This window comes from Phyllobates terribilis, unplaced genomic scaffold (genome assembly GCF_046119375.1).
Source record: "Phyllobates terribilis strain yellow unplaced genomic scaffold, ASM4611937v1 Scaffold_29__1_contigs__length_15306474, whole genome shotgun sequence".
In the NCBI taxonomy this organism is placed as follows: domain Eukaryota; kingdom Metazoa; phylum Chordata; class Amphibia; order Anura; family Dendrobatidae; genus Phyllobates; species Phyllobates terribilis.
The window spans coordinates 14,822,744-14,847,949 of record NW_027362789.1 but is presented as its reverse complement, the minus strand read 5'-3'; the positions used below and the strand labels follow the sequence as shown (position 1 = coordinate 14,847,949).

Below are 25,206 nucleotides of genomic sequence, written 5' to 3'. Positions count from 1 at the left end.
GCATACTGTATATTCAGAAGATTCATTGCAAGGGATGTTACCAGATATTTTATAACGTGTCATTGGTACCTTTTATAAACAGATTTGCATGTACCCATGAGTGATTATGAATGTATCTTTCCAACAATGATGGTTTAAAAGCATCTGCCGTACTAGGAGTAGCATTAAAACTGATTTGTAGACCTTCAGTTGGTATGAAACCTAAATTAGTCAAGGAGGACTTGTTTCTGGGCACCCATTTGTTTCCTTTAAGGGTAAGAAATTGTAGGTGTCTACTGGTGGCAGTAAGATTTCCTTGCCACAAGTGGAGATACGGTGGTGTTCCATAATCTACTAAACTTAGTAGCGTTATTAGCAAGGGCGTCGCTACAATTGGGCCAGTTTAGTATTTCTTCCAGAGTGACTGGGACCGCCAGAAAAGGCATACTAGTGGCTGAAACTGGTGAGTGAGTACATATCCAACAGTCACTGATCGGGTTGTTCTCTAATTGACTCTACTCACCACCAGATTTTGGTACAAGAATTATGAACTTGTTATTAAAAGGGTCAGTACTCTGTTGTAGGCTATTCCAGGTATTGATTAATCTAACCATACATATTATCATAAAACATCTCAGGATGGTTGACGTTTGCAATGTGAAGTATGGATCCATGTTGACCACCTTTCAAGTTTTACTGCTGTTGGGGTTGTAAGGAGCACTTGGTATGGTCCGTCATACAATGGTTCTAGTCCGTGTTTCCGTACATACCTCTTCACATACACATAATCTCCGGGCTTGAGGGTATGATAACCTTCTGCATCAGCTGGATCTGGAATAGAAGATGATACTAATGCATGGGTGTTAGTTAAGGCTTTGGCAAGCTGAATCACATATTGCACAACATGATCTGTTTCTTCTGATAATTGTTATGGGGTAAATCGAGCTATAGCTGGTTGTGACCCAAATAGTATCTCATAGGGTGACAGTTTGTTTCCCTATGGGGGTGGTGCGTATGTGGTATAGTGCAATGGGAAGGAGTTCAGACCACTGGGCCGTAGTCTCCTGCATCATTTTGGTCAATTGCCTTTTCAGTGTGCCATTCAATCTCTCCACCTTGCCGCTTGACTGAGGATGGTAAGGAGTATGCAGCGCCACTGTTGATCCAATCATGGTAAGTATTTGTTGATATGCGCATGAGGAAAAGGCTGGTCCCTGATCACTTTCGATAACTTCTGGGACTCCATACCGGCAAACAACTTCAGAGACCAGCTTCTTGGCAGTCATGTTTGGAACGGCGAATGCTTCTGGCCAGCTGGAAAACATATCCACTACCACTAAGCAGTATTAATATCGTCCTGCTTTAGGGAGAGTGATATGATCAACTTGCAATCGTTGGAACGGATACTCTGGTTTAGCAAGGTGTTTTGTCGGTACATTCGGTAATCTGCCTGGGTTGCTGGTTTGGCATATTGTGCAACCTTTGTTTTGTGCGCTCAACACGATGGAAATTCCTGGGGCCCAATAGAGTTTCTGTACCAGTAGCAAAGCTTGATTCTTCCCTCGATGCACCGGTCCATGGGCCCAGGCTGCAACGGCCTGATATAGGAGTCGAAGCAAACAATACAGTTGTCCCTTTTTCCATAGCCCATCTATCAATTTAGCACCGCCTCCTTCCATGACTGGTGTTCTTCTTTAGAGACTTTTTGCTATGTGCAGCGTAGCTTTGTGATTGGATGGACCGGTTGATGATTTTCTGCAGGTTGATCCTGGGTTGGCACGGAATTTAGCTGTTTGGCCTGCTGCCGCGTAACAGCCATGGACATGGATGTTGGAAGAAGAGCTGCTTGCTTAGCATGGAGATCAGCAAGTGCATTACCTCTTGCTTCAGGGGCATCTGGTCAGGTATGAGCTTTTACCTTTACAACAGCCAACTGTCTTGGTAGTTGTACCGCTTCCATCAATTGTCTGACGCTTTCAGCATTTTTCACAGGAGAACCTGCAGTCGTGACAAAGCCTCTCCTTGCCCAGATCTCCCCAAAGTCATGTGCAATCCCGAAGGCGTATCTCGAGTCAGTAAATATATTCACACGTTTTCCTTCGGCCTGTTGACAAGCAGCAATCGGAGCTTTGAGCTCTGCTTCCTGTGCTGACATACTGGGAGGTAAAGCTTCAGGCTCTACCAATGTATCTTCAGTTGTGACAGCATATCCAGTATGAAACCTGCCAGAGGTGTCAGCATATCTGGATCCATCCGTATTTAACGTAAGTCCTGGGTCATCCAAGGGTACTTCCCCCACTAAAACAAGTGGAGTTGACTCCGCAGTAATTTGTTCCAGACAATCATGTGGTGGAGCATCTTTCCCCTCTCCTTCAGGTGCTGGTAGCAGGGTGGCCGGGTTGATGGTGGTGCACCGGTATAATTTCACATTTTCTGGCAAAATCAACAAACACTGCAGCCGCAGGTGTCTCTGTGTGGACAGATGTTTAAGTTGCTGTAAAGCCAAAACAGCCGCAATATTGTGTGGAGCATAAATGTGAGTCTCATGTCCAAGGATGATGTCCGCCGTTTTTTCAGGTAACTGCTGTGTGGCGTGAACCGCTCCTAGACAGCTGGGGGAGGCCCTGGCTACTGGGCCCAAACGCGCTGAGTAATAACCGACCGGGCGCTGCTTTGTACAGTGTCTCTGCGTGAGTACCCCGGCTGCATGCCCTCCTGTCTCGGAGACATAAAAATGGAAAGGTTGAGCATAATCTGGGTTTCCAAGGGCAGGGGCTGTCATTATCCTTGATATTAGTTGCTCAAAGGCTTGTTGCAGCAGCTCTTGGTGGTCCTTGTTGTTTACACCAGCCAGAGTGTCTTCTTTTAATGCATCATATAGGGGTTGCATCAGACGTGACACGCCTGGGATCCATTGTCCGCAATATGTACATAGTCCGAGGAACCGTTGCAGCTCTATGGGATCTTTTGGAAATGGTAGTAGGTAGATGGTCTTTCTTTCTTCTGTGAGATGTCTGGCACCCTGAGTAAGGCAGTGGCCTAAGAAAACCACTTGACCGAGGCAAAACTGAAGTTTCGAGGCTGAGACTCTACAATTCAGTTTTGCTAGATGCTTGAGGAGGCTAACACTGGCCCTGATGGACACTTGCTCCGTGGGGGCACACAAAAGAAGATCATCAACGTATTGTAATAGTACTACCTCAGAGTTGTCCAGCTGCCACGGCAGCAGACAGCTAGACATGTTCTTTGCAAACTGATTAGGGCTATTCTGCGCTCCCTGCGGCATCACTGTTCAAGTCAATTGCCTGCCATGATATGTAAATACAAACAGAAACTGACAGTCTTTATGTAGTGGAATGCTGAAAAAGGTGTTTGCTAAATCAATTACTGTAAACCAGGCTGCGGTAGATGGTATTTGTGAGAGAAGTGTATGTGGGTTAGGCACCACAGGAGTTTCCAAGACTATCGCTGCATTTACTGCCCTCAAATCTTGCACCAATCGATAAGCGGGCGGCTGCCCCGGTTGGGATTTTTTCCTTACGGGGAACAACGGCTTATTGCACGGGGAGACGCAGGGGATTAGTGCCCCATTTTCTAACAAGGTGTGAATTTGCTGGTGTAGACCTTGTTCTTGTGCATGTGTGAGCGGGTACTGGCGAACCTTGGGAAAGGGTGCTCCGGGCTTGAGGTACACCTGTATTGGTTCTACCGGCAACCACCCAATGTCGTCTGGGCCTTGTGACCACAGATGAGAAGGGATTTCCTCTGTGTATGGAGCTAACCTGGGATCTTTTGGGAGATTTCCAATCATATCTAATATGTTAATCATAACCGTGGGTAGCGCCCGTAAGATGCAGACCTCTATGTGTGCATCAGAGTTTGGATCCTTTAAAGTAAGGATCATCTGACCATTGTCCTGGTATTGAATTCGGGATCGGAATTTAGACAAGAGGTCTGCTCCTAAAAGATTTACCGAGCAGGTCGGGGATATGACAAATTGTGCCATTACTTCCGGAAATGGGCCAATCGGAATAGGTTTAGTGAGAGTGTGTTTGTTAGGTCTGCCATCTACACTGATCAATATTAGATTGTCGTTAGAAAATTGGACTGGGAGACCCTGGAGCAGTTCAGTGGATTTTAAAATGGAGTTGGCCGCCCCAGTGGTTGCGGACATCACAATGGCAGACTCTGGTTGGGCTCCATTTCAGAATGGATGGTCTTGGGGGACATTTTCTCGTGAGTCTCGTGGGCCGGGCGTCCTATTTCTAGATAGGGGGGCTTGGGCGGTCCACTGGCTAGCAGGGGTGTGACAGTCCCTTTGGAACTGTCCCGTCCGGCCACACCTCCAACACTGAAGACGGGAATTCACTATTGGCCTTTTCCCGGGATACATTACTCGCTGATCAGGTACCGCCATGGGGTAATAGTGGGGCTGTAAGGGAGGATACTGTGTTGCGGGTAGTGCAGGTGCCGCAACTGCCACTGCAGCGGGTTTAGATTTGGGCTTAACCGCAGAAGCGGTCCGGGCGACACTTTTCTGGAAGCTTTTTGCTACCTTTAGGGCATCTCCTGGGGTGGCTGACTCAACATCTGGTCATTCAGCCAATATCGCGTCCTTGATTTCAGTCCGTAACCCCTGGATAACGGCGGATACTAACAGCTGGCAATGAGTTTTAGTATGTAAGGAGAACCCAAGGTCCTTATAGACCTGCATAAGGCTCCCATAAAACTTCTCAGCCGACTCTCCCTTCTCATGAGTGACATCTGTGAGGGTAGTGGATTGATCAGCCAACTTATCCTAAGCCCATATTTTAAGGGCTTGACAGAAGTCAACCCCGCTCTCATATGTATTGGTGTCTAATGCTCTATTATATGGGACAGCTGCCTCTACCATGGGATAATATCCTTCACCGGCTTTTACACGGAGCAGGTGTAAAAGATCTTGCCTTGTTGTTGAATATATCTCTCTATTTGCGGCCATGCCCCTGTAAAAAGCCATGGGGGAATGTTCGGGATCCGGGAGACGGTTACACAGAGTATCCATCTGTACTGGGGTAAACGGGGTATATTTGGGTGGGCTGGTATTGTGGTCCGCTTCCTCCATTTCCTCCATCTTTGTGAGAGGGGGTGGAGGTGGAGGGAAATCAGCATGAGTACTGATTGTTGGGAGATCTTGGAGGTAGGGGAACACTGGGGGAGACCAGATATCGGGTTTGATTAGTTGAGCGGCATAATCAACAAGATCCCTGTCGATGGCCAAGAGTCTTATCTCTCTCAATTTAGTTGGATGCGTGGCGATATATTGCTTTATAGCCCCGACTATTATTTTGGCCGCGTCTTGTTTTGGATATCCAAAAATACCGGTGGAAATAAATGGCAGGGCTAGGGTTGGGACCGCATGAAGCTGTGATGCGTATGCTATGGTGTTTTGAATTGTTTCTGCAAACAGGTGTTGTGACCTGGGTACATCCAGGGGATCATATTTTGGTCCCACCGCATGTATAACATACTGACATGATAGCTGTCCCGCTCTTGTAGCCATCACTTCTCCTTCTCTTAACGGACCGTGGTCACGGATGTAATCGTTGGATGAGTTTGTATTTGTGGTCCCCCAATACGACATATTTCTGCAGCTAGCCCCCCCCCATGCTGTAGTTTTGCATTTGCTGCGTTTACAATGATCCCAACTTGCTGTTGCGGTATACTCCCCATGCCTATTTTCAGTATAGTGGAAAATTCCGAAGGACCGTTCAGCAAAACAGACGCCACCTCCTGGTACTTGTGTCCATGTTCTATTTCCCCACTTCGGGAGAGGGTGAATAGGGTAGAGTTCGGAGGTCCCTGGGTCTCCCCGAATGGAGTGTGGACCATGGCGGGAGCAGGTGGGGGCAATGGTTTATAATACCCGCCGTCAGCGTTAAGTAATGGGAAGGTTGGTGCTACAACACTGGGTCTGCGTGTTCCACAATTATAACACATCTCGCGCCATCCCGGATTGGTGACCCAACACACTTTACAAAGCCAGCCATCTGGGTTATATGGTGGTGGCTGGCCACCAGTGGGAAGTGCAGGGTATTTAATCTCCTTAGGTATAAATTGCTCAGTTTCCGGATTCAGGGGCTGGGGTACGGCTACATTTGTGGGGGTAGGGGATGCTTCTTTAGGGGCTTCAGATTCAGTTTGTTGACACATAAGTTGGGAAGGGGAATCTACTTCCTCCTCTACCTTTTCCCCATCAGCTTCATTTTGTAGCACAAAACAGACAGTTTTTGTTACAGTGCTAGATAATTTTACTTTCTTGACATAAAGATAATTGAAATAACCAGGCTTCTCCTCTATTTCAACATATCTATCACCACAAATCTCATGTGCAACTTTCTTAAACTTTTCTGCATCTTCCAACAATCCACAGTCAACTAGTCTTCCCCTTTTCTGCCGGATTCCTTCGTCCCACAATGTAGGCTGAAGCCTCCCCTCCACGGGAAAGTTTAACAACTTAAACACTTTTGGTGCATTCTTAAATGATCTTTTCCCCTCTCGACCGACCATGATAGTCATCACATCCTCTCCCTCCTGAGTGGGAGACACTTTCTTTCTGCTCCACAGAAACATTGATTAATCACTGCACTGCTGCCTTTCGACTGACAAAGATCCTTGATTTGTGCACAGTATGAGTCCGGCCGGCCTCAACTGTTCCACTGACTCGCCCCTCCCTTCGGGGAAGTCACGTACGGTACTAGGTGAAAGGAGGAGAGCTCGCGTCTGCAGCCCTCTGGACACTCGATATACTTATATCTGTGTGCGTGTCCTACCCAATCTTCGATCACCTGCCGCGACTGATACTAATAGTGTTCAGTCTCCTAAGAATCTTTGTCAGAAGTTAAGGAAGATTCATACAATATTCACTTGTCAATCCGAGGTGGTACTGCTTTAAAAGTTATCAATATCAGACCCCTAAAGGGACTACACCTCTATAGTCTCACCTTTGACTATATCCAACCAAGACATCCGGAGATACTGCAAACAACCACGCACCACGTGGAAACCAGGCCAAACGGTCAGTATCACTAGTAAAGAACTCAGGCACTTACCGTGGCTTTTGCGGGGGATGATCAGTCCCAATTCCAGTGGGGGAGGCCGAAAGCAAGTCTCTCTTTGTGGACGTCCAGAGGTGGTGGGGCGTCCCTGGTTAGGGATCCGAGTCACGGCACCAAGCTGTTGAGGGAGGGCAGCAATGACCGTTCACGGTAGACCAAGTGAGTGTCAAATTATTATGTTACAAGGTTGATGTAAATTACATATCGATATTCATGCTATAGTTACTTCATTTTGTGCTTGCTTCTAAAATGATGTTATTATTACACCTTGCATAGCATACATTCTTTCATTCTTTTCTCCTGCTTCACATGCAATTTTCTCACAAGAACCTTTTCTCTCAAGAACATTCTATGAAACACCCTGCTCCTGTTATCTAACTAGTCTGAGCCGGGATGTATAACCTTGTAACTTTCCATCATGTGCCGAACTAACGATAATATGACCATATGTGTGTTTCTGTAATAATCGTACTAACATTGGTTTAAGCCTGTAGTACGGCTGTAGGTGATTGGCTATTGATATACTCAAAACAATATATAATGCTAAGTAAAATAAACGGGATTAGAGATTCTCCGAACAGGAGACAAATACACAAGTCGGGACCTGAGTACAGAGGACTGAACCAGAGGAGAACAAGGCTGTATCTGGCAGCTTCCAGCAATATGCTTCCAGCTTTAGTAGGGTGCGGTGCTTTCCAGTTAGCTGAAGCAGGGAGCAGATTACTCCAGCTGGACAGCACACACACCCATACTGCCAGACTGGATGGTACTACTGGTCCCAGGCACCCTAATCTTAGTGGCTGGACAGAGCCTGCGCCGCCCAGAGCTTCTGGTTCTGACGTCTCCTCCATCACCAGCGCCGCCTGCAGGATGAATAAGGCGGCTTCTGGTGAGAGAAGCAGACGTCGCAGGAGCAGATCCCATAGGAGATGGGACCCACCATTTACAGAAGCCCTAATGTGACCAAATTGCATAAAACAAGAGCAGTAGAAATCCCCATAAAGTGTCTCCATTTTGGAAATTATAACCCTCAGTGAAATAATCTATAGGAGTAGAGACTATTTTGACTCCACAGGCACTTTCCGGAAATTAGCACGCAGTGGATGTTGGAGAGTGAAAATGACAAATATATAATTTCATTACCCAACACATAGTGTCCAGATTGTGCTCCAGGAGACACACACCATCAATTAAGTGGGTTCTTCTCACTATAGTAATGTCAAATACATGGATGCTAAATGTGTTTTGGGCGCACTGCAAGGCTCAGAAGTGAGGGGGAGATCTGACTTTGGGAGAGTGGATATTGCTGGATTGGTTTATGGAAACCATGTTGCTTTTCTAAAGCCTTTGAGCCACTAATAATGTGGAAACCTCTGGTTTTCCATTGACAGATGATGGACCTGAGTGGGGACTTGTTTTTTGTGAGATGAGTAGAAGTTATTATTGATATTATTTTTGCCTACATAACATTGCTTGATGGCTTTTTATTCCATATTTGGGAGACAGAATGAACAAATAGTTGGACACTACGATCCACTGGTTCATCCTATGAGGTTTTCTATTACACTGTGAACTGTTATTGTCTTGATGAATAATGACGGCTAACATAGGGCAAAATAAAAAAAAAATCACAGAAAAAGATACAGCCTTACTAACACCAAATCATATAACAAATGCACTAGCAGGATGCCGCAGACCCCCATGATAAAGGTGGGGGCTGCGCAGGTGCAAAATACTTATGAAGCAACCACTCACAAACCTACTAATTCATGGAGAGGGTGATTACTTAGTATTAAAGATGCACACAGATGAAGCTTGCATAGGACGCCAGTCACACAGGTAGGTGTGATGCAGTGTCTGGCTTAGGATAGTGATGATGCCCATACTATTAGATCAGGAAGGCTGCCCAGCACTATATAAGTGCACCCCACATGGACAGACACCCCAGTACACACAACCAACACTAAAATGCTAATGCATTTGTTATCTGATTTGGTGTTGGTAAGGCTGATTTTTTTCTGTGATGTTTTCTTGGTAAATAATGATACTTTTACATAAAGTGCATTTTTACATAGAGTTTAATTAGGAATATTCAACAATATAAATTTTAAGGGTATGTTTTTCATAAATAATAATTGGTTTTCTTCTTGGCAGATGACTGTACCAGGAGATCAGAGGGACAGTTGACGTCTTCAATTTTTAAATCAGATGATCTTGAGATCCCACAGGATACAATTGAAGTGAATGCCATTACTCCAGATATACCATCATCCCTTCACAGCAAAGAGCTATTATCTGATCATTTGAAACAGGTCCTGTCTTCTGATTCATTACCAACTACTAAGGAAAATCAAAGTCACAAAATAAGCATTAAAAAACAAATTGCTCCTAAAGCAAAGAAGCCATTTTCATGTTCAGAATATGGAAAACGTTTTTCCCTCAAAGTCTTTTCTTGGGCTGTGTGCCCACTATGTGTTTTCCAAGCGTTTATGCTGCGAAATTTCCGCAGCATAAACGCTTGGGAAACGCTTGGTAATCCGCCCCCCAGGGTCCCCAATGACAAGCCGCAATGTCAATGCCCATGCTGCGGATTCTTCTGCAGCTTTTATGCTGCGCTCAAAAATCCGCAGCATGTCCATTAATTTTGCGGACACGCAGCGTAATCGCCGCCATTGACTTGCATTGAAACGCATAATATCCGTGTCAGTACATTTGTACACAGGGATATTATGCGTTTCTATGTGCGGATGGTACCCAAGTTTGTAGGAGAGGTGACTCTCATCCAGACCCTGGGTACCATAGAAGCTAAAAAAAGAATTTAAAATAAAAAATGAAGTTTATACTTCCCCTCCGATGTCCTCCCGGTGTTTTGTCTGCTCCGTCCGGTCTCTTGCAATGCTTGCGCTGTTGTGAAGGACCTGCCATGACATCAGAGTCATGTGACCCAACACATGGCTCAATGACATCACCGCAGGTCCTTCAAAACAGTGCGAGCCGCCCAACACACCGGACGCAGCGGAGATAACACCGGGAGGACATCGGAAGGTGAGTATAAACTTAATTTTTTTATTTTTTAACATTCTTATTCTTTTTTTTTTAACTAACTTGGTCACACTACTATAAATCCATGCCGGTTGCATGGATTTATATAGTGTGAACAACTTGTCAAGCACTTTCCAAGTGATGCTAAAATCGCTCGGAAAAGCGCTTGATAACCCGCATGCAGAAATGCATGCAAGGACGCTTGACAAACGCTTCTACCTGGCGGGAAAAACGCATGTAAAAAATGCATGCGTTTTTCCTGCCAGGGAGAAGCGTAAAAAATATGCAGCATTTCTGCATCGTGGGCACATAGCCAAAGGCTATGTGCCCACGTTGCATTTATGAAGCAGAAAATTTCTGCAAGTCCTCTCCCGGAAAAACGCATGCGGAATTCCGCACGCGTTTATCGCGCTTTTATCACGCGTTTTCCACATGCGGAATTGCCTTGTGTTTTTTATGCATTGGACAAAGGCAATTCTGCATGCGGAAACGCAAAATTAAATGACATGCTGCGGATTTTTGAACGCAGCATAAACGCTGTGGAAAAATCCGCAGCATGGGCATTGACATTGCGGAATGCCATTGGGGACCATGGGGTGCGGATATACATGCGTTTTTCAAGCGTTTACGCTGCGGAAATTCCGCAGCATATACGCTTGAAAAATGCTACGTGGGCACACAGCCTTAAACACAAAAGCATTCACACAGCAGAAAATAGATTTTTTTGTTTCAAGTGTGGGAAATTTTTTTAACCAGAAATCAAATCTTGTTAATCACCAGAGAAGTCACACAGAGGAGAAGCCATTTTCTTGTTCAGAATGTGGAAAATGTTTTAGCCGGAAATCAGGTTTGGTTAAGCACAAGAGAATACACACAGGGGAGAAGCCTTTTTTCTGTTCAGACATGAGATCTAATGTGATAGAAGATTACAGTCCGGGGAAGACGGGAAACATTCATATAGACGGCTGGTGGAGATGTAGTCAGTGAAGAACTCTGGCTAAATATATTTCAAGAGCCATAGTAGAAGATGAAGATGTCGTCCTCATCATGAAGTAGTTATTTCTCATGTCACGTGTAATTAATATCTCCTGCAGTATTGCTAATGCCGATTGCAGTGTCTGTAAATGAGACGAGAATTAGCTTTATGGAAGATGAGTCTTTGAGATATGTGTTCAGCTACAGACTCGAAGAAAGAAACTGCTTGTTGTCTATGTCCTAAAATATATAGGTTTTATTAGTAGATGGAAAGCAGAAAACTAAATACTGTAAAATAATATATCTCCTCATATGTTTCCCTTATTATCTGTTAGAACCTTGCTGTTAGGTTTTTTTTCCTTTGCTGGTCACATGACCTTGTTGGCCTATTTAATCCTGCTCCGCCCTTCTGGCTTTGCTGGACTTCATTGTATATCTACTTTCTAGCTAGCCTGTGCTCTGTATCTAACTCTGTTAGTTTGCTTGGTCTACGGACCTCTAGGTTCTATCTATTTTGTTTGTTCGTCTGTCTGCTGCTATTTCTGTTAGGAGGTGTCCCTTATTCCTCCCAGTCCTTAGTACTTGTAGGGATTCCCTCCCCAAATCTATAGGTCTCCGTACAGACTAGATTAGGACTTTAGCAGGTCTGATCGCAGGATCAGGTTCCCTGTTACATCGTAGGGATTCAGCTGAGTCTTATAGTAGGGACAGATCTCCTCTCTTTCCTTAGCTTTGGTAGCAGAACATAACAGTAAGTCCAGCCTGTAAATTCTCTAAGGAAAGATTTTTTTTTGTTCCATCATGGTGTCGGTTCAGGATTTGGCTAAACACCTGCAGGGACTCTCTCTGGAAGTGGCCGAGCTCCGTCAGCACGTGAGTAACTGTCCTGGAGCATATTTCTTGGAGCCTAAGGTATGTTTGCCGGATTTATTTTTTGGTGAACATCGAGAATTTTTTTCATTTAAAAATGCTTGCTTATTGTATTTTCGTTTGAGACCCAAGTCCTCTGGGGATGAATCCCAGCGCGTAGGGTTCATAATGTCACTTTTGCGCAAAGAGCCTCAGGAGTGGGCCTTTTCTTTGCAACCTAGTGATACATGCTTCAGATCAGTGGATAGTTTTTTTTCTGCTTTAGGACTATTATATGATGATCCTGACCGTGTGGCATCAGCTGAGACTGAGTTGAGACGTTTAAAACAAGGATCAGGTAATATGGAAAAATATTGTACACATTTTCGTCGTTGGTCCACTCAAACAGGGTGGAACGATTCTGCTCTGAAAAGTCTATTTCTTGCTGGGCTCAGTGAAAAGGTTAAAGACCTGCTAATTGCTTATCCTACACCTGAGGATTTGCAACAGGCTATGCAATTAGCTATACGGGTGGACAGAAGACTGCGTGCTAGGGTTAATGAGAGCAAATCCTCTGCTATGTCAGTTTCTGGTTATGATAATGTGTGTACTAACAGTGGTGAACCGATGGAGATTGGATCGGTGGCACCTCGCTCTCAAGAAAAACACCGTCGTTTTTCAGAAGGCTTGTGTTTCTATTGTGGAAAATCTGGTCATTTGATTAAAGGCTGTGAGCTTCGTATGAAGAAAGAAAAAAAAATGGTCAGTCACGCCCGTATTGCCTGTTTAAATTCCAAGGGTATATTTTTAGCTGCTTCCACGATTGCTCAGGAAAAATTAATGGAATTTCGGGTGTTTGTTGATTGCGGGTCTACACTGAATGTTATTGATGGGGGATTCGTGGAAAAACTCAATTTAAAACCTGAACCTTTATCATCCCCCATTGCTGTGGTTTCTGTGGATGGCTCCCCTTTGAAGAATATTACTCTCAAGGTCAGTGAATTTCCTCTCACTATTAATGGTGTTCACCATGAGAAATTGGATTTGGTAGTGTTGAATAACTTGCCTTCTCCAGTAATATTGGGTTTGCCCTGGTTAAAATTTCACAATCCTGTACTGGATTGGTCTACCAGTGAAATTAAATCCTGGAGCCATAAATGTTATGACAAGTGTTGTAACGGGCGTATTGCAGCTTTGGATAGGGGAGAATTGCCTGTTCCTATTCAGGATTTTTGGAGAGTTTTTTCTGAGAAAGAATCGCAGGTTTTGCCTCCCCATAGAGACTATGATTGTTCTATTGAATTTGTCCCTGGAGCGACTCTTCCTAAAAGTCGTTTATTTAACCTTACTATTCCTGAGAGGAAGGCTTTGGAGGAATACATACAGACAAGTTTGGCCGCCGGTCACATTAGGCCCTCTAAGTCTCCTGTGGCGGTTGGATTTTTTTTTGTAAAAAAAAAGGACGGCGGTTTACGTCCTTGTCTGGATTTTCGTGAGATTAACAAAATTACGGTACGCAATCCTTACCCACTGCCATTGATTCCTGATCTGTTTAACCAGTTATTGGGGGCCAAGTGGTTCTCTAAAATTGACCTTAAGGGGGCATACAATCTGTTGCGCATGAAGGAGGGTGATGAATGGAAGACTGCTTTTAACACTCCTGTGGGTCATTTTGAGAATCTGGTTATGCCTTTTGGTCTTACTAATGCTCCTGCATTTTTTCAGAATCTGATTAATGACATCCTTAGACCTTTGATCGGTAAAAATGTGGTTGTGTATTTGGATGACATTTTGATTTATTCGCCAGATCTGGAGTCTCATTGGCGGAGCGTGCGTGAGGTATTACAGTTATTAATGGACAATTCGCTTTTTGCTAAGCTGGAGAAATGTGAGTTCGCTGTACAGAGAATTAGTTTTTTGGGCTACATTATCTCCAGCAAAGGTTTTGAGATGGATCCGGTTAAGGTTCAGGCTGTGCAGGAATGGCCTAGGCCTATTGGTTTGAAATCAATACAGAGGTTTTTGGGTTTCGCCAATTACTATAGAAAATTCATAAAAAATTTTTCTAGTATTGTCAAACCTCTGACTGATCTCACCAGGAAAGGTGCTGATGCGGTTCAGTGGTCTTCTGAGGCCATTGAAGCTTTTGTGTATCTCAAGGAGAGGTTCACCTCTGCTCCCATCCTTATGCAGCCTGATGTTACTAGGCCGTTTTTGGTTGAGGTTGATGCTTCCTCTGTGGGGGTTGGCGCAGTATTGTCTCAGGATAACGGGGATGGATTACATCCCTGTGCATTTTTTTCAAAAAAATTTTCGGAGACTGAATTGAATTACGATATTGGTAATCGGGAATTATTGGCTATTAAACTCGCATTTGAACACTGGCGCCACTTCTTGGAAGGTGCGGAATTTCCCGTTCAGGTTCTTACGGATCATAAAAATCTGATATATCTTGACGCTGCCAAGCGCCTGAATGCCCGTCAGGCTAGGTGGGCACTGTTTTTCTCGCGGTTTAATTTCTCCGTTACTTACATCCCTGGTACTAAGAATGTTAAGGCGGATGCCTTGTCTCGCAGTTTTTCTCCCATAGTCGGTGCTGAGAAAGAGGAAAACATTTTACAAGAAGGTGTTGTGATAGCTGCTTTAGACTCCGTTTTGGAAGATGAGATTCTTAAAGCTCAGGAGAATGCCCCATCTAACACTCCTCATGGGAGGTTGTTTGTGCCTGGGACCTTTAGGAGAGATTTGTTTGTTGAGTGTCACGAATCTCGGTTGGCAGGTCATCCCGGAATCTCTGAGACCAAGAGACTGGTGGGTCGCAGTTTTTGGTGGCCTGGATGGCAGAAGGAAGTCATTAAGTGGGTGCGCCAATGTACTATATGTGCTAGATCTAAGTCCTCACATACTCCTGCTGCGGGGTTGCTTTGTCCTTTGGAGGTCCCCAGTGCTCCTTGGACACATTTGGCTATGGACTTTATAACTGACCTTCCCCCCTCTGAGGGTTTTACTGTCATCTGGGTGGTCGTGGACCGTTTTAGCAAGATGTGTCACTTGGTTCCCTTCGTCAAACTGCCCTGCGCTAAAACTCTCGCTAAGGCCTTTGTCAAGGAAATTGTCAGACTTCATGGCGTTCCTACTGACATTGTTTCTGATAGGGGTCCTCAGTTCGTGGCTCGTTTTTGGCGTGCCTTTTGTGACAGGTTGGGAATTCATTTGTCGTTTTCGTCCGGATATCATCCTGAATCTAATGGCCAGACAGAAAGGAAAAACCAGGATGTTGAGCAGTTCTTGCGTTGTTTTGTGGCAGACAATCAAGAGGGGTGGTCTGAGTTTCTGCCACTTGCCGAATTTGCTCTGAACAATCATACATCTTCTTCTGCTGGTTGTTCGCCTTTTTTTTGTTGTTCTGGGAGACATCCGTCGTTTGGGTCGTTCTCCAAGTTGGGATCTGCCGTGCCTGAGGAGGAGAATTTTTCCGGTGATTTGGAAAGAGTTTGGACGGATGTGCGTGGTAATCTTCAGGAGGCCAACAGAAAATCTAAAGACTACTTTGATAGGAAACGACAGGAGGTTTTGTTCGCTGTTGGTGACATGGTTTGGTTGTCCTCTAGGAATCTGCGGTTGAGGATTCCTTCTAAGAAATTGGGTCCCAAGTTTGTAGGGCCCTTTAAGGTGCTTCAGGTTGTCAACCAATCTGCTGTTAGGTTGGAGGTTCCTACCTCCTGGAGAATTAATCCGGTCTTTCATGTCTCTCTGTTAAAAAAAGCTGTTGTGTCGGATGGTGACGCCTCTGCCTCTGTTCCTCCGGTGGTGGAGGACGGGGAATATGAAATTTCTCGCATCCTTGACTCTAGACGGTATAGAGGTAGTTTGCAGTATCTTGTGGCCTGGAAAGGTTTCGGACCCGAGGATAACTCTTGGGTGAGGTCAGATGATGTTTCCGCATCCAGACTTATCAGAGCGTTTCACAGGAGATTTCCTGATAAGCCTGGTCCTAGGGGATCCGGAGGATCCTCTTAGAAGGGGGGGTACTGTTAGAACCTTGCTGTTAGGTTTTTTTTCCTTTGCTGGTCACATGACCTTGTTGGCCTATTTAATCCTGCTCCGCCCTTCTGGCTTTGCTGGACTTCATTGTATATCTACTTTCTAGCTAGCCTGTGCTCTGTATCTAACTCTGTTAGTTTGCTTGGTCTACGGACCTCTAGGTTCTATCTATTTTGTTTGTTCGTCTGTCTGCTGCTATTTCTGTTAGGAGGTGTCCCTTATTCCTCCCAGTCCTTAGTACTTGTAGGGATTCCCTCCCCAAATCTATAGGTCTCCGTACAGACTAGATTAGGACTTTAGCAGGTCTGATCGCAGGATCAGGTTCCCTGTTACATCGTAGGGATTCAGCTGAGTCTTATAGTAGGGACAGATCTCCTCTCTTTCCTTAGCTTTGGTAGCAGAACATAACATTATCTCCAGTAATTGTATTATGACGCAGGATTTTTATGATGTTACATAGGCTCATCATCTTCTCATTCAGGTCCCTACAATATCAGATCCTCTCAGTGAAGATCTTCTATTTAAGAGAATTTTCCTAATGGACCCATCAAAGATGGATTTTGACAGAGACAAGATGGCGGAGAGGATATTACACCTCACCCTAGAGATCCTCTTCCAGCTTACTGGAGAGGTGAGAGATTCTGATGACGTCACATTACATCATTCTTATCTATGGGAATAACAGATGGACAGAACTGGAGAGGTGAGGACTCTGGAAATGTCTGGAGTGAGATTTATTTATATGTCTTTCCATAACCAGGATTACATATTAGTGAAGAAGACCTCTAGTGAGCGCTATCAGGTTCATGTGTCTAAGGGATGGGAAAGACCCCTGAGCCCAATCACAGGGCCCCCACCTCACCCCCTGATACATGAGGACATCAATGACCGGAAGATCGTAGAACTCACCTACAAGATGATTGAGCTGCTGACTGGAGAGGTGACAGTGCTGGGAATACTGGGACATTATACAGTAACGCTATGAAGGGATCGGGGGGATGACTGTATCATTGTATGTGACAGGTTCCTATAAGGTGTCAGGATGTCACTGTCTATTTCTCCATGGAGGAGTGGGAGTATTTAGAAGGACCCAAAGATTTGTACAAAGACGTCATGATGGAGGTTCCCCAGTCCCTCACATCGCCAGGTAATAGACAGGACTAAATGCACACGGCCTATAATTATCTGTATGTAAAGAATAAATTCAGTCCCTTATGTGTTTCCTCCAGATCTATCCAGTAAGAGGACAACACCAGAGAGATGTCCCCGTCCTCTTCTTCCACATGACTGTAAACAAGAAGATCCCAATGTTCCTCAGGATCATCAGGTAGATGGAGAGAAGGTGTCATGAGATCTCCCCTATGATGTGTAGACGGCTGTGAAGGTCTTGTGCTCAGTCTTGTTTTATCCACCAGTATTATGTGTTTTCCTTTTGTGTAATGAGAACGGTGGAGATGGCAGGATTAGAGCTGATCATAGATGGGACTTCTCCATCTGTCTGTGACTTTTACAATATTTGTTTCAGGGTGAAGATCTGACCCATATTAATACTACAGAGACATATGTGAGGGGTGATGAGTGGTGTAAAGAGGAGATTCCTACATATGACTACCCAGGTGAGTAGTGACCACTAAATGCAGAGAAGTCACAGATTCTTCTCAGTCACCATCTGTGGCTGCTTTATCGGTTGTGTAGTCCGGCCGTATCACAATCGTGTGATCACCATTTTGCCTCTAGACCACAACATTCTCTTCCACCCAAAACTGTTCAAATGATTTTGGGCATTGAAACCCTTTTCCATAGAACTTACAAGCTGGAGCATCCACCTACCCCCTGTGATTAGGAGACGTTACCTGCCCAGATCTGTAAACCACAAAGCCAGAAAATTACTTGAAGAAAAATATTATGATGGGCCTGTAAGAGAAAGCGGAGGGTAATGATGGTGTTGGCTTCCTAGAACCCTGATATCTTATTGGATGAATCTACCTTCTCTCCCTTCTGTGCTGCTGAATGTGCTCATATGGTCCCTACAAGACCAGGTCCAGTCTTTCTGACCTAACTTCACTTTTATGATCGACAACATTAAATGTGCAGTGAGGCCAAGTGTGAATTTCTGTACAATAACAACAGAGTTTCCCTTTATCCTGACTGTTCAATTTCTTTTAAAACCGTCTAACGTCAAACCAGATTGTGAGTGATAAACTATACAGAAAACATTACACCTGTGCCATGATATATCTCTAAGCTAAATTTAAGACGCCTCAGCTCTGCACTATTATAAAAAGTTCTCTTTGAACGTCTAATATTTCTTCTTGAAACTCATCTGACAGAAAATATTGGCCCTTACGATAGTTTAGATTGCCAAGAGCCACCGAGCCCCATACTCTAATTACCACAGAGAGGTTTCACCACTAGTTACTCACTACTTACTGATGGAGACTGTTGAGTTTGATCATTTCAGTGGATGTGTTATTGTCTATACTCACAGTTTTTACTATAGTAGTTAGTGCCCAAAATACTCAGATTTAACCTCTTCCTGCAGCCAGTTTTATGTTCCTATCTGGGCCCATTTTTCAAATCTATGGAAAAATACTCTGGCTTCTCTTCAGAATGTAAAAATCTTTCGCCTTTTTACTAAAGATTTCCATGGAGAGAAGCAAAACTGAGTTTTGTGAAGATATTTTTTCTATTTTTTATTTTTTTTAAGCACAAATTGAGAGATTACGGGGAATTTTACTTTGATTTTACAGAATGTCTGCAAAACTGCTGAATGGTTTGTGGTATCGGGGTATTTATTTTCTGGGCTTTGACTGAATGCTTTTGCTTTTTTTGTTTTACCCTTAACTGAAGGATGCTCCAAAAATGGAAAGAAAAAAACAACCACAAAGAGCTGAAAAATGGAGAGCTTCATCTGCTCCCCCAAACGCGCTATGTGATTAAACCACTAAACCTGTTAAAGAGGTTATGTATGGTTGTCCTGAGGAAGGAGTCGGTGGTCTCTGAAACGCGTAGACAATAAACCTCCATTTTTATCCATACTAATGGTTTGTCGTGACTCCAGAGAGCGCAGAAACAACTTCCTTTCCCAGCACCTATCTCTGACATTTTTCAAATCTGACGTGTGTCACTTTATGTGGTGATAAGTGTTGGAATTCTTCACAAAGGATAATAGGAAACAAATGGACCTTACAAATAATATTCCAACTTTTCTTGAATCTGACAATACCCGATATACGGTTGTACACTACTGTCTGGGCACATGGCAGGTTAAGAAGGAAAGGAGCGCCATTTAGCTATTTGAATGCAGATCTTGCTGGGATGGTGTGCAGACACAATGTATTGGGGGCACTGTTCATGGTCACCTGGCAGCTCCAAAGATGGCTACCACAAACAGGCTTAGCGCTATCTACTCCATTTTCCAGATCCCAGGGATTGCCTTGCTCATCATCCTTTAACCCCTCTACATGGATTTGGACTTAGAGACCCCCTAAGATTGTGCCACAGTGTAACCTAATGTTCTGTGGTGTGAGATGGCAAGAATAATAGTCAGATAGCCGGGTCAGAACATGAAGGTCAGAGAAAATACAAAATCACACAAAAGTAATCGGTAAACTGGCCGAGGTCACAACAGGAATCAAATACACAAGCCGGGAGCTGAGCACAGAGGCCTGAACCAGAGGAGAACAAGGCTGTATCTGGCAGCTTCCGGCAATATGCTTCCAGCTTTAGTAGGGTGTGGTGCTCTCCAGTTGGCTGAAGCAAGGAGCAGATTACTTAAGCTGGACAGCACACACCCATACTGCCAGACTGGATGGTACTACTGGTCCAGGCTCCCTAATCTTAGTGGCTGGACAGAGTCTGCGCTGCCCAGAGCTTCTGGTTCTGATGTCTCCTCCATCACCAGCGCCGCCTGCAGGATGAATAAGGCGGCTCCTGGTGAGAGAAGCAGATGTCGCAGGAGCAGATCCCAGAGGAGATTCAACCCACCATGTGACCAAAATGCAGAAAACCAGAGCAGTAGAAATCCCCATAAAGTGACACCATTTTGGAAATTATAACCCTCAGTGAAATAATCTATAGGAGTAGTGAGTATTTTGACTCCACAGGCACTTTTCGGAAATTAGCATGCAGTGGATGTTGGAGAGTGAAAATTACAAATATATAATTTCATTACCCAACACATAGTGTCCAGATTGTGCTCCAGGAGACACACACCATCAATTAAGTGGGTTCTTCTCACTATAGTAATGTCAAATACATGGATGCTAAATGTGTTTTGGGCGCACTGCAAGGCTCAGAAGAGGGGGGGAGATTTGACTTTGGGAGAGTGGATATTGCTGGATTGGTTTATGGAAGCCATGTTGGTTTTCAAAAACCTTTGAGCCACTAATAATGTGGAAACTTCTGGTTTTCCATTGACAGATGATGGACCTGAGTGGTGACTTGTTTTTTGTGAGATGAGTAGAAGTTTTTATTGATATTATTTTTGCCTACATAACATTGTTTGGTGGCTTTTTATTCCATATTTGGGAGGCAGAATGAACAATCAGTTGAACACTACGATCCACTGGTTCATCCTATGAGGTTTTCTATTAGACTGTGAACTGTCATTGTCTTGGTGAATAATGACGGCTAACTTAGGGCAAAATGAAAAAAAAAAATCACAGAAAAAGATACAGCCTTACTAACACCAATAATCGTACCAATTCATGGAGGGGGTGGTTGCCTAGTATTAAAGATGCACACAGAAGAAGCTTGCATAGGACGCCAGTCACACAGGTAGGTTTGATGCACAGTGTCTGGCTTAGGATGCTGATGATGTCCATACTGGGTAGGAAGGCTGCCCAGCACTATATAAGTGCACCCCACATGGACAGACACCCCAGTACACCCAACCAACACTAAAATGCTAATGCATTTGTTATCTGATTTGGTGTTGGTAAGGCTGATTTTTTTCTGTGATGTTTTCTTGGTAAATAATGATACTTTTACATAAAGTACATTTTTACAGAGAGTTTAAGTAAAAATATTCAACAATATAAATTTTAAGGATATGTTATTCATAAATAATAATTGGTTTTATTCTTGGCAGATGACTGTACCAGGAGATCAGAGGGACAGCTGACATCTTCAATTTTTAAATCAGATGATCTTGAGATCCCACAGGATACAATTGAAGTGAATGCCATTACTCCAGATATACCATCATCCCTTCACAGCAAAGATCTGTCATCTGATCCTTTGAAACACGTCCTGTCTTCTGATTCATTACCAACTACTAAGGAAAATCAAAGTCACAAAATAAGCCATAAAAAAGAAATTGCTCCTAAAACAAAGAAGCCATTTTCATGTTCAGAAAGTGGAAAATGTTTTACAGAGAAATCAAGTTTAATCAGACATCAGATAACTCACACAGTGGAGAAGCCTTTTTCCTGTTCTGAATGTGGAAAATGTTTTAGCCGGAAATCAGTTTTGGTTGCGCACAAGAGAATTCACACAGGGGAAAAGCCTTTTTCCTGTTCAGAATGTGGGAAATGTTTTTTCCAGAAAGCGCATCTTGATAGACATCAGAGAATTCACACAGGGGAGAAGCCTTTTTCCTGTACAGAATGTGAGAAATGTTTTAACCAGAAATCAGATTTGGTTGAGCACCAGAGAACTCACACAGGGGAGAAGCCTTTTTGCTGTTCAGAATGTGGAAAATGTTTTAGCCGGAAATCAGTTTTGGTTGAGCACAAGAGAACTCACACAGGGGAGAAGCCTTTTTCCTGTTCAGAATGTGAGAAATGTTTTAACCAGAAATCAGATTTGGTTGAGCACCAGAGAACTCACACAGGGGAGAAGCCTTTTTGCTGTTCAGAATGTGGAAAATGTTTTAGCTGGAAATCAGGTTTGGTTATACACAAGAGAACTCACACAGGGGAGAAGCCTTTTTCCTGTTCAGAATGTGGAAAATGTTTTAGCCGGAAATCAGGTTTGGTTAAGCACAAGAGAACTCACACAGGGGAGAAGCCTTTTTCCTGTTCAGAATGTGGAAAATGTTTTAGCTGGAAATCAGATTGGGTTATACACCAGAGAACTCACACAGGGGAGAAGCCTGTTTCCTGTTCAGAATGTGAGAAATATTTTAACCAGAAATCATATTTGGTTAAGCACCAGAGAACTCACACAGGGGAGAAACCTTTTTGCTGTTCAGAATGTGGAAAATGTTTTAGCTGGAAATCAGATTTGGTTATACACCAGAGGACTCACACAGGGCAGAAGCCTTTTTTCTGTTCAGAATGTGGGAAATATTTTTGCTGGAAATCAGGTTTTGTTACGCACAAAAGAACTCACACAGGGGAGAAGCCTTTTTCCTGTACAGAATGTGGGAAATGTTTTAACCAGAAATCAGATTTGGTTAAGCACCAGAGAATTCACACAGGGGAGAAGCCTTTTTGCTGATCAGAAAGTGGGAAATGTTTTAGCCGGAAATCAACTCTTAACAAACTTCAGAGAAGTCACACAGGGGAGAAGCCTTTTTCATTTTTAACCGAAAATTGCATCTTCATATGGGGTTGTCCACTACTAGGATAACTCCTTCTCATTCCTCATGTTTAGTCTTGTTAAAATAAAAACACTCATACGCACTTACTGTTCTGGCGCCGTTCCATTGGTGTCACAACTTGCTTTTCCGTAAGGTTGTTACATCACACAAGATTGTTACATCACACAATCCTGCTGCCAATCATCGCCACCTTCAGACGTATTGTACATCAACAGGAAGGACATGGCCTGGACATAGCACCAAGAGAATGCACACACTGAAAGCACTCTCTTCAGACCGTGTTCTTGGGGGAATTATAAGCAATTTACAGCCTCAAACATGACTTTCGATATGGGAAAGAAATAAGAGATGAGAGGTTAATCTGAGGTCCTCCATCTCCGTCAGCATGTCTGGTATGCAGCGTTTCTTATGGAAGGTCTTATCTTCCTGCTCCGGAGCTATTACTGCCTCACCTCAGCATGGAAAAAGAAGCAGTCTTAACCCTCATGATGACAGACAGCTCCAGACTGTAAGTCCTGCACCAACTTCTCTCTTAATGTAGGCCTCACAAGAAAACGGCTCCACAAATCTCCCTGTACTCTCACCAAAGCCCCCATACTGAGCAGTGCTTGCTTCACAGGGACATTTACCCCTCAGCCACAGGTTATTCTGATATGGGGGACAACATAACTTATTTGTATATCAGATTACGTCTATCCCGACTAAAGAAGATATGGAGCAATATATTCAGAGGCTGGAAACCACATAAAATACTGAAATACGTCCCCTCACTTATATCCTGTCACAGCTTACTGACAAGGTACAGAGATTAGAGGATAATGTCGTCCAAGTTAGAGGCCATCATAATGCTCAGAAACTAACACTGGATCTTCACAGCCAGTAAATAAACCACCTGTTTAATATGGTTGATGATGAAGAAAATCACAATAATATCTGGATAAGGGGTATACCTGAAAGCATCAATGCATAAGTGATTATGCCAACACTGCGATCATTATTCAATAATATTCTTGGTGATCCTATTGATAAGGAGCTGGAGATTGAAAAAGCACACCGTACAATAGGCAATCATGGCCCAGATCCTGAGTGTCCAAGGGACATTATCTGTCGAATACATTTTTTCAATGTAAAAGAGGCCATTGTGAGGAAAGCAGAGGAGTTGGGTCCTGGTGATTTCAATGGAAAACGCATATAATTGCTCACATACAGTACAGACGAAAAGTTTGGACACACCTTCTCATTTAAAATTTTTCTGTATTTTCATGACTATGAAAATTGTACATTCACACTGAAGGCATCAAAACTATGAATTAACACATGTGGAATTATATACTTAACAAAAAAGTGTGAAACAACTGAAAATATGTCTTATATTCTAGGTTCTTCAAAGTAGCCACCTTTTGCTTTGATGACAGCTTTGCACACTCTTGGCATTCTCTTGATGAGCTCCAAGTGGTAGTCACCGGAAATTGTCTTCCAACATCTGACGTAGCACCCCATAACTCTCCTTCTTGGTCAAATAGCCATTACACAGCATGGAGGTGTATTTGGTGTCATTGTCCTGTTGAAAAATAAATGATGGTCCAACTAAACACAAACCGGATGGAATAGCATGCCGCTGCAAGGTGCCGTGGTAGCCATGCTGGTTCAGTATGCCTTAAATTTTGAATAAATCCCCAACAGTGTCACCAGAAAAACACCTCCAGGCTGTGTAAGGGCTATTAGACCAAGAAGGAGAGTGTTGGGGTGCTACGCCAGATGACCTGGCCTCCACAGTCAGCAGACCTGAACAGAATCGAGATGGTTTGGGGTGAGCTGGACCGCAGAGTGGAGGCAAAAGGGCCAACAAGTGCTAAGCATCTCTGGGAACTCCTTCAAGATTGTTGGAAGACCATTTCCGGTGACTACCTCTTGAAGCTCATCAAGAGAATGCCAAGAGTGTGCAAAGCAGTCATCAAAGCAAAAGGTGGCTACTTTGAAGAATCTAGAATAGAAGACATATTTTCAGTTGTTTCACACTTTTTTGTTAAGTATATAATTCCATATGTGTTAATTCATAGTTTTGATGCCTTCAGTGTGAATGTACACTTTTCATAGTCATGAAAATACAGAAAAATCTTTAAATGAGAAGGTGTGTCCAAACTTTTGGTCTGTACTGTATCTCTCTGATTTAAGGGCATAAAAATTAAAATTTTGAAAATTGCAAAATTTTTGCCCAATTTTCGTTTTTTTCACAAATAAACGCAAGTGATATCGAAGAAATTTTACCACAATCATGAAGTACAATATGTCCCGAAAAAACAATCTCAGAATCAGGGGGATCCGTTGAAGCGTTCCAGAGTAATTACCTCATAAAGTGACAGTGGTCAGAATTGTAAAAATTGGCCTGGTCATTAACGTGCAAACCACCTTGGGTTGTAAAGGGGTTAATTTTGTCTTGGATCCTCCTTTAGACGCGTCCCGGGGCTGGAGTCACCAATCTAAAACACAAACAAAAGCTTTGCTAATTGTGCTTTGGTCTCAACCAGTTGATGTATGGAAGATACTACATCCAGACGTAAAGGATTATACTTATTATTCTCCTTTACACAATATGCATAGCCATATAGTCCTTTTCTTAAGTAAGTAGCCTACATGGCAACCTACATCTCAGGTAGGAACTGCTCTATGGTC

At 43.6% G+C, this 25,206-nt stretch overlaps 2 protein-coding genes and 1 pseudogene across 2 annotated transcripts in view; 2 read left to right on the top strand and 1 right to left on the bottom strand.

Moving 5' to 3' along the window:
- Window positions 1-23,798, top strand: part of LOC141178643 (uncharacterized) — a 45,980-nt gene extending 22,182 nt beyond the window's left edge. The window contains exons 7-13 of the mRNA XM_073660532.1: window positions 9,231-9,388; window positions 16,447-16,617; window positions 16,747-16,926; window positions 17,010-17,133; window positions 17,216-17,313; window positions 17,512-17,602; window positions 21,079-23,798. Of these exons, the coding sequence (XP_073516633.1) occupies window positions 9,231-9,388; window positions 16,447-16,617; window positions 16,747-16,926; window positions 17,010-17,133; window positions 17,216-17,313; window positions 17,512-17,602; window positions 21,079-22,430 (2,174 nt within the window). The 3' untranslated portion in view covers window positions 22,431-23,798. The remainder of the gene's footprint in view (window positions 1-9,230; window positions 9,389-16,446; window positions 16,618-16,746; window positions 16,927-17,009; window positions 17,134-17,215; window positions 17,314-17,511; window positions 17,603-21,078) is intronic.
- Window positions 1-25,206, bottom strand: part of LOC141178644 (uncharacterized) — a 1,052,471-nt gene that overhangs the window by 254,179 nt on the left and 773,086 nt on the right. The gene's annotated exons all lie outside the window — the stretch shown is intronic.
- LOC141178737 (U5 spliceosomal RNA) lies at window positions 18,576-18,696 on the top strand (annotated as a pseudogene).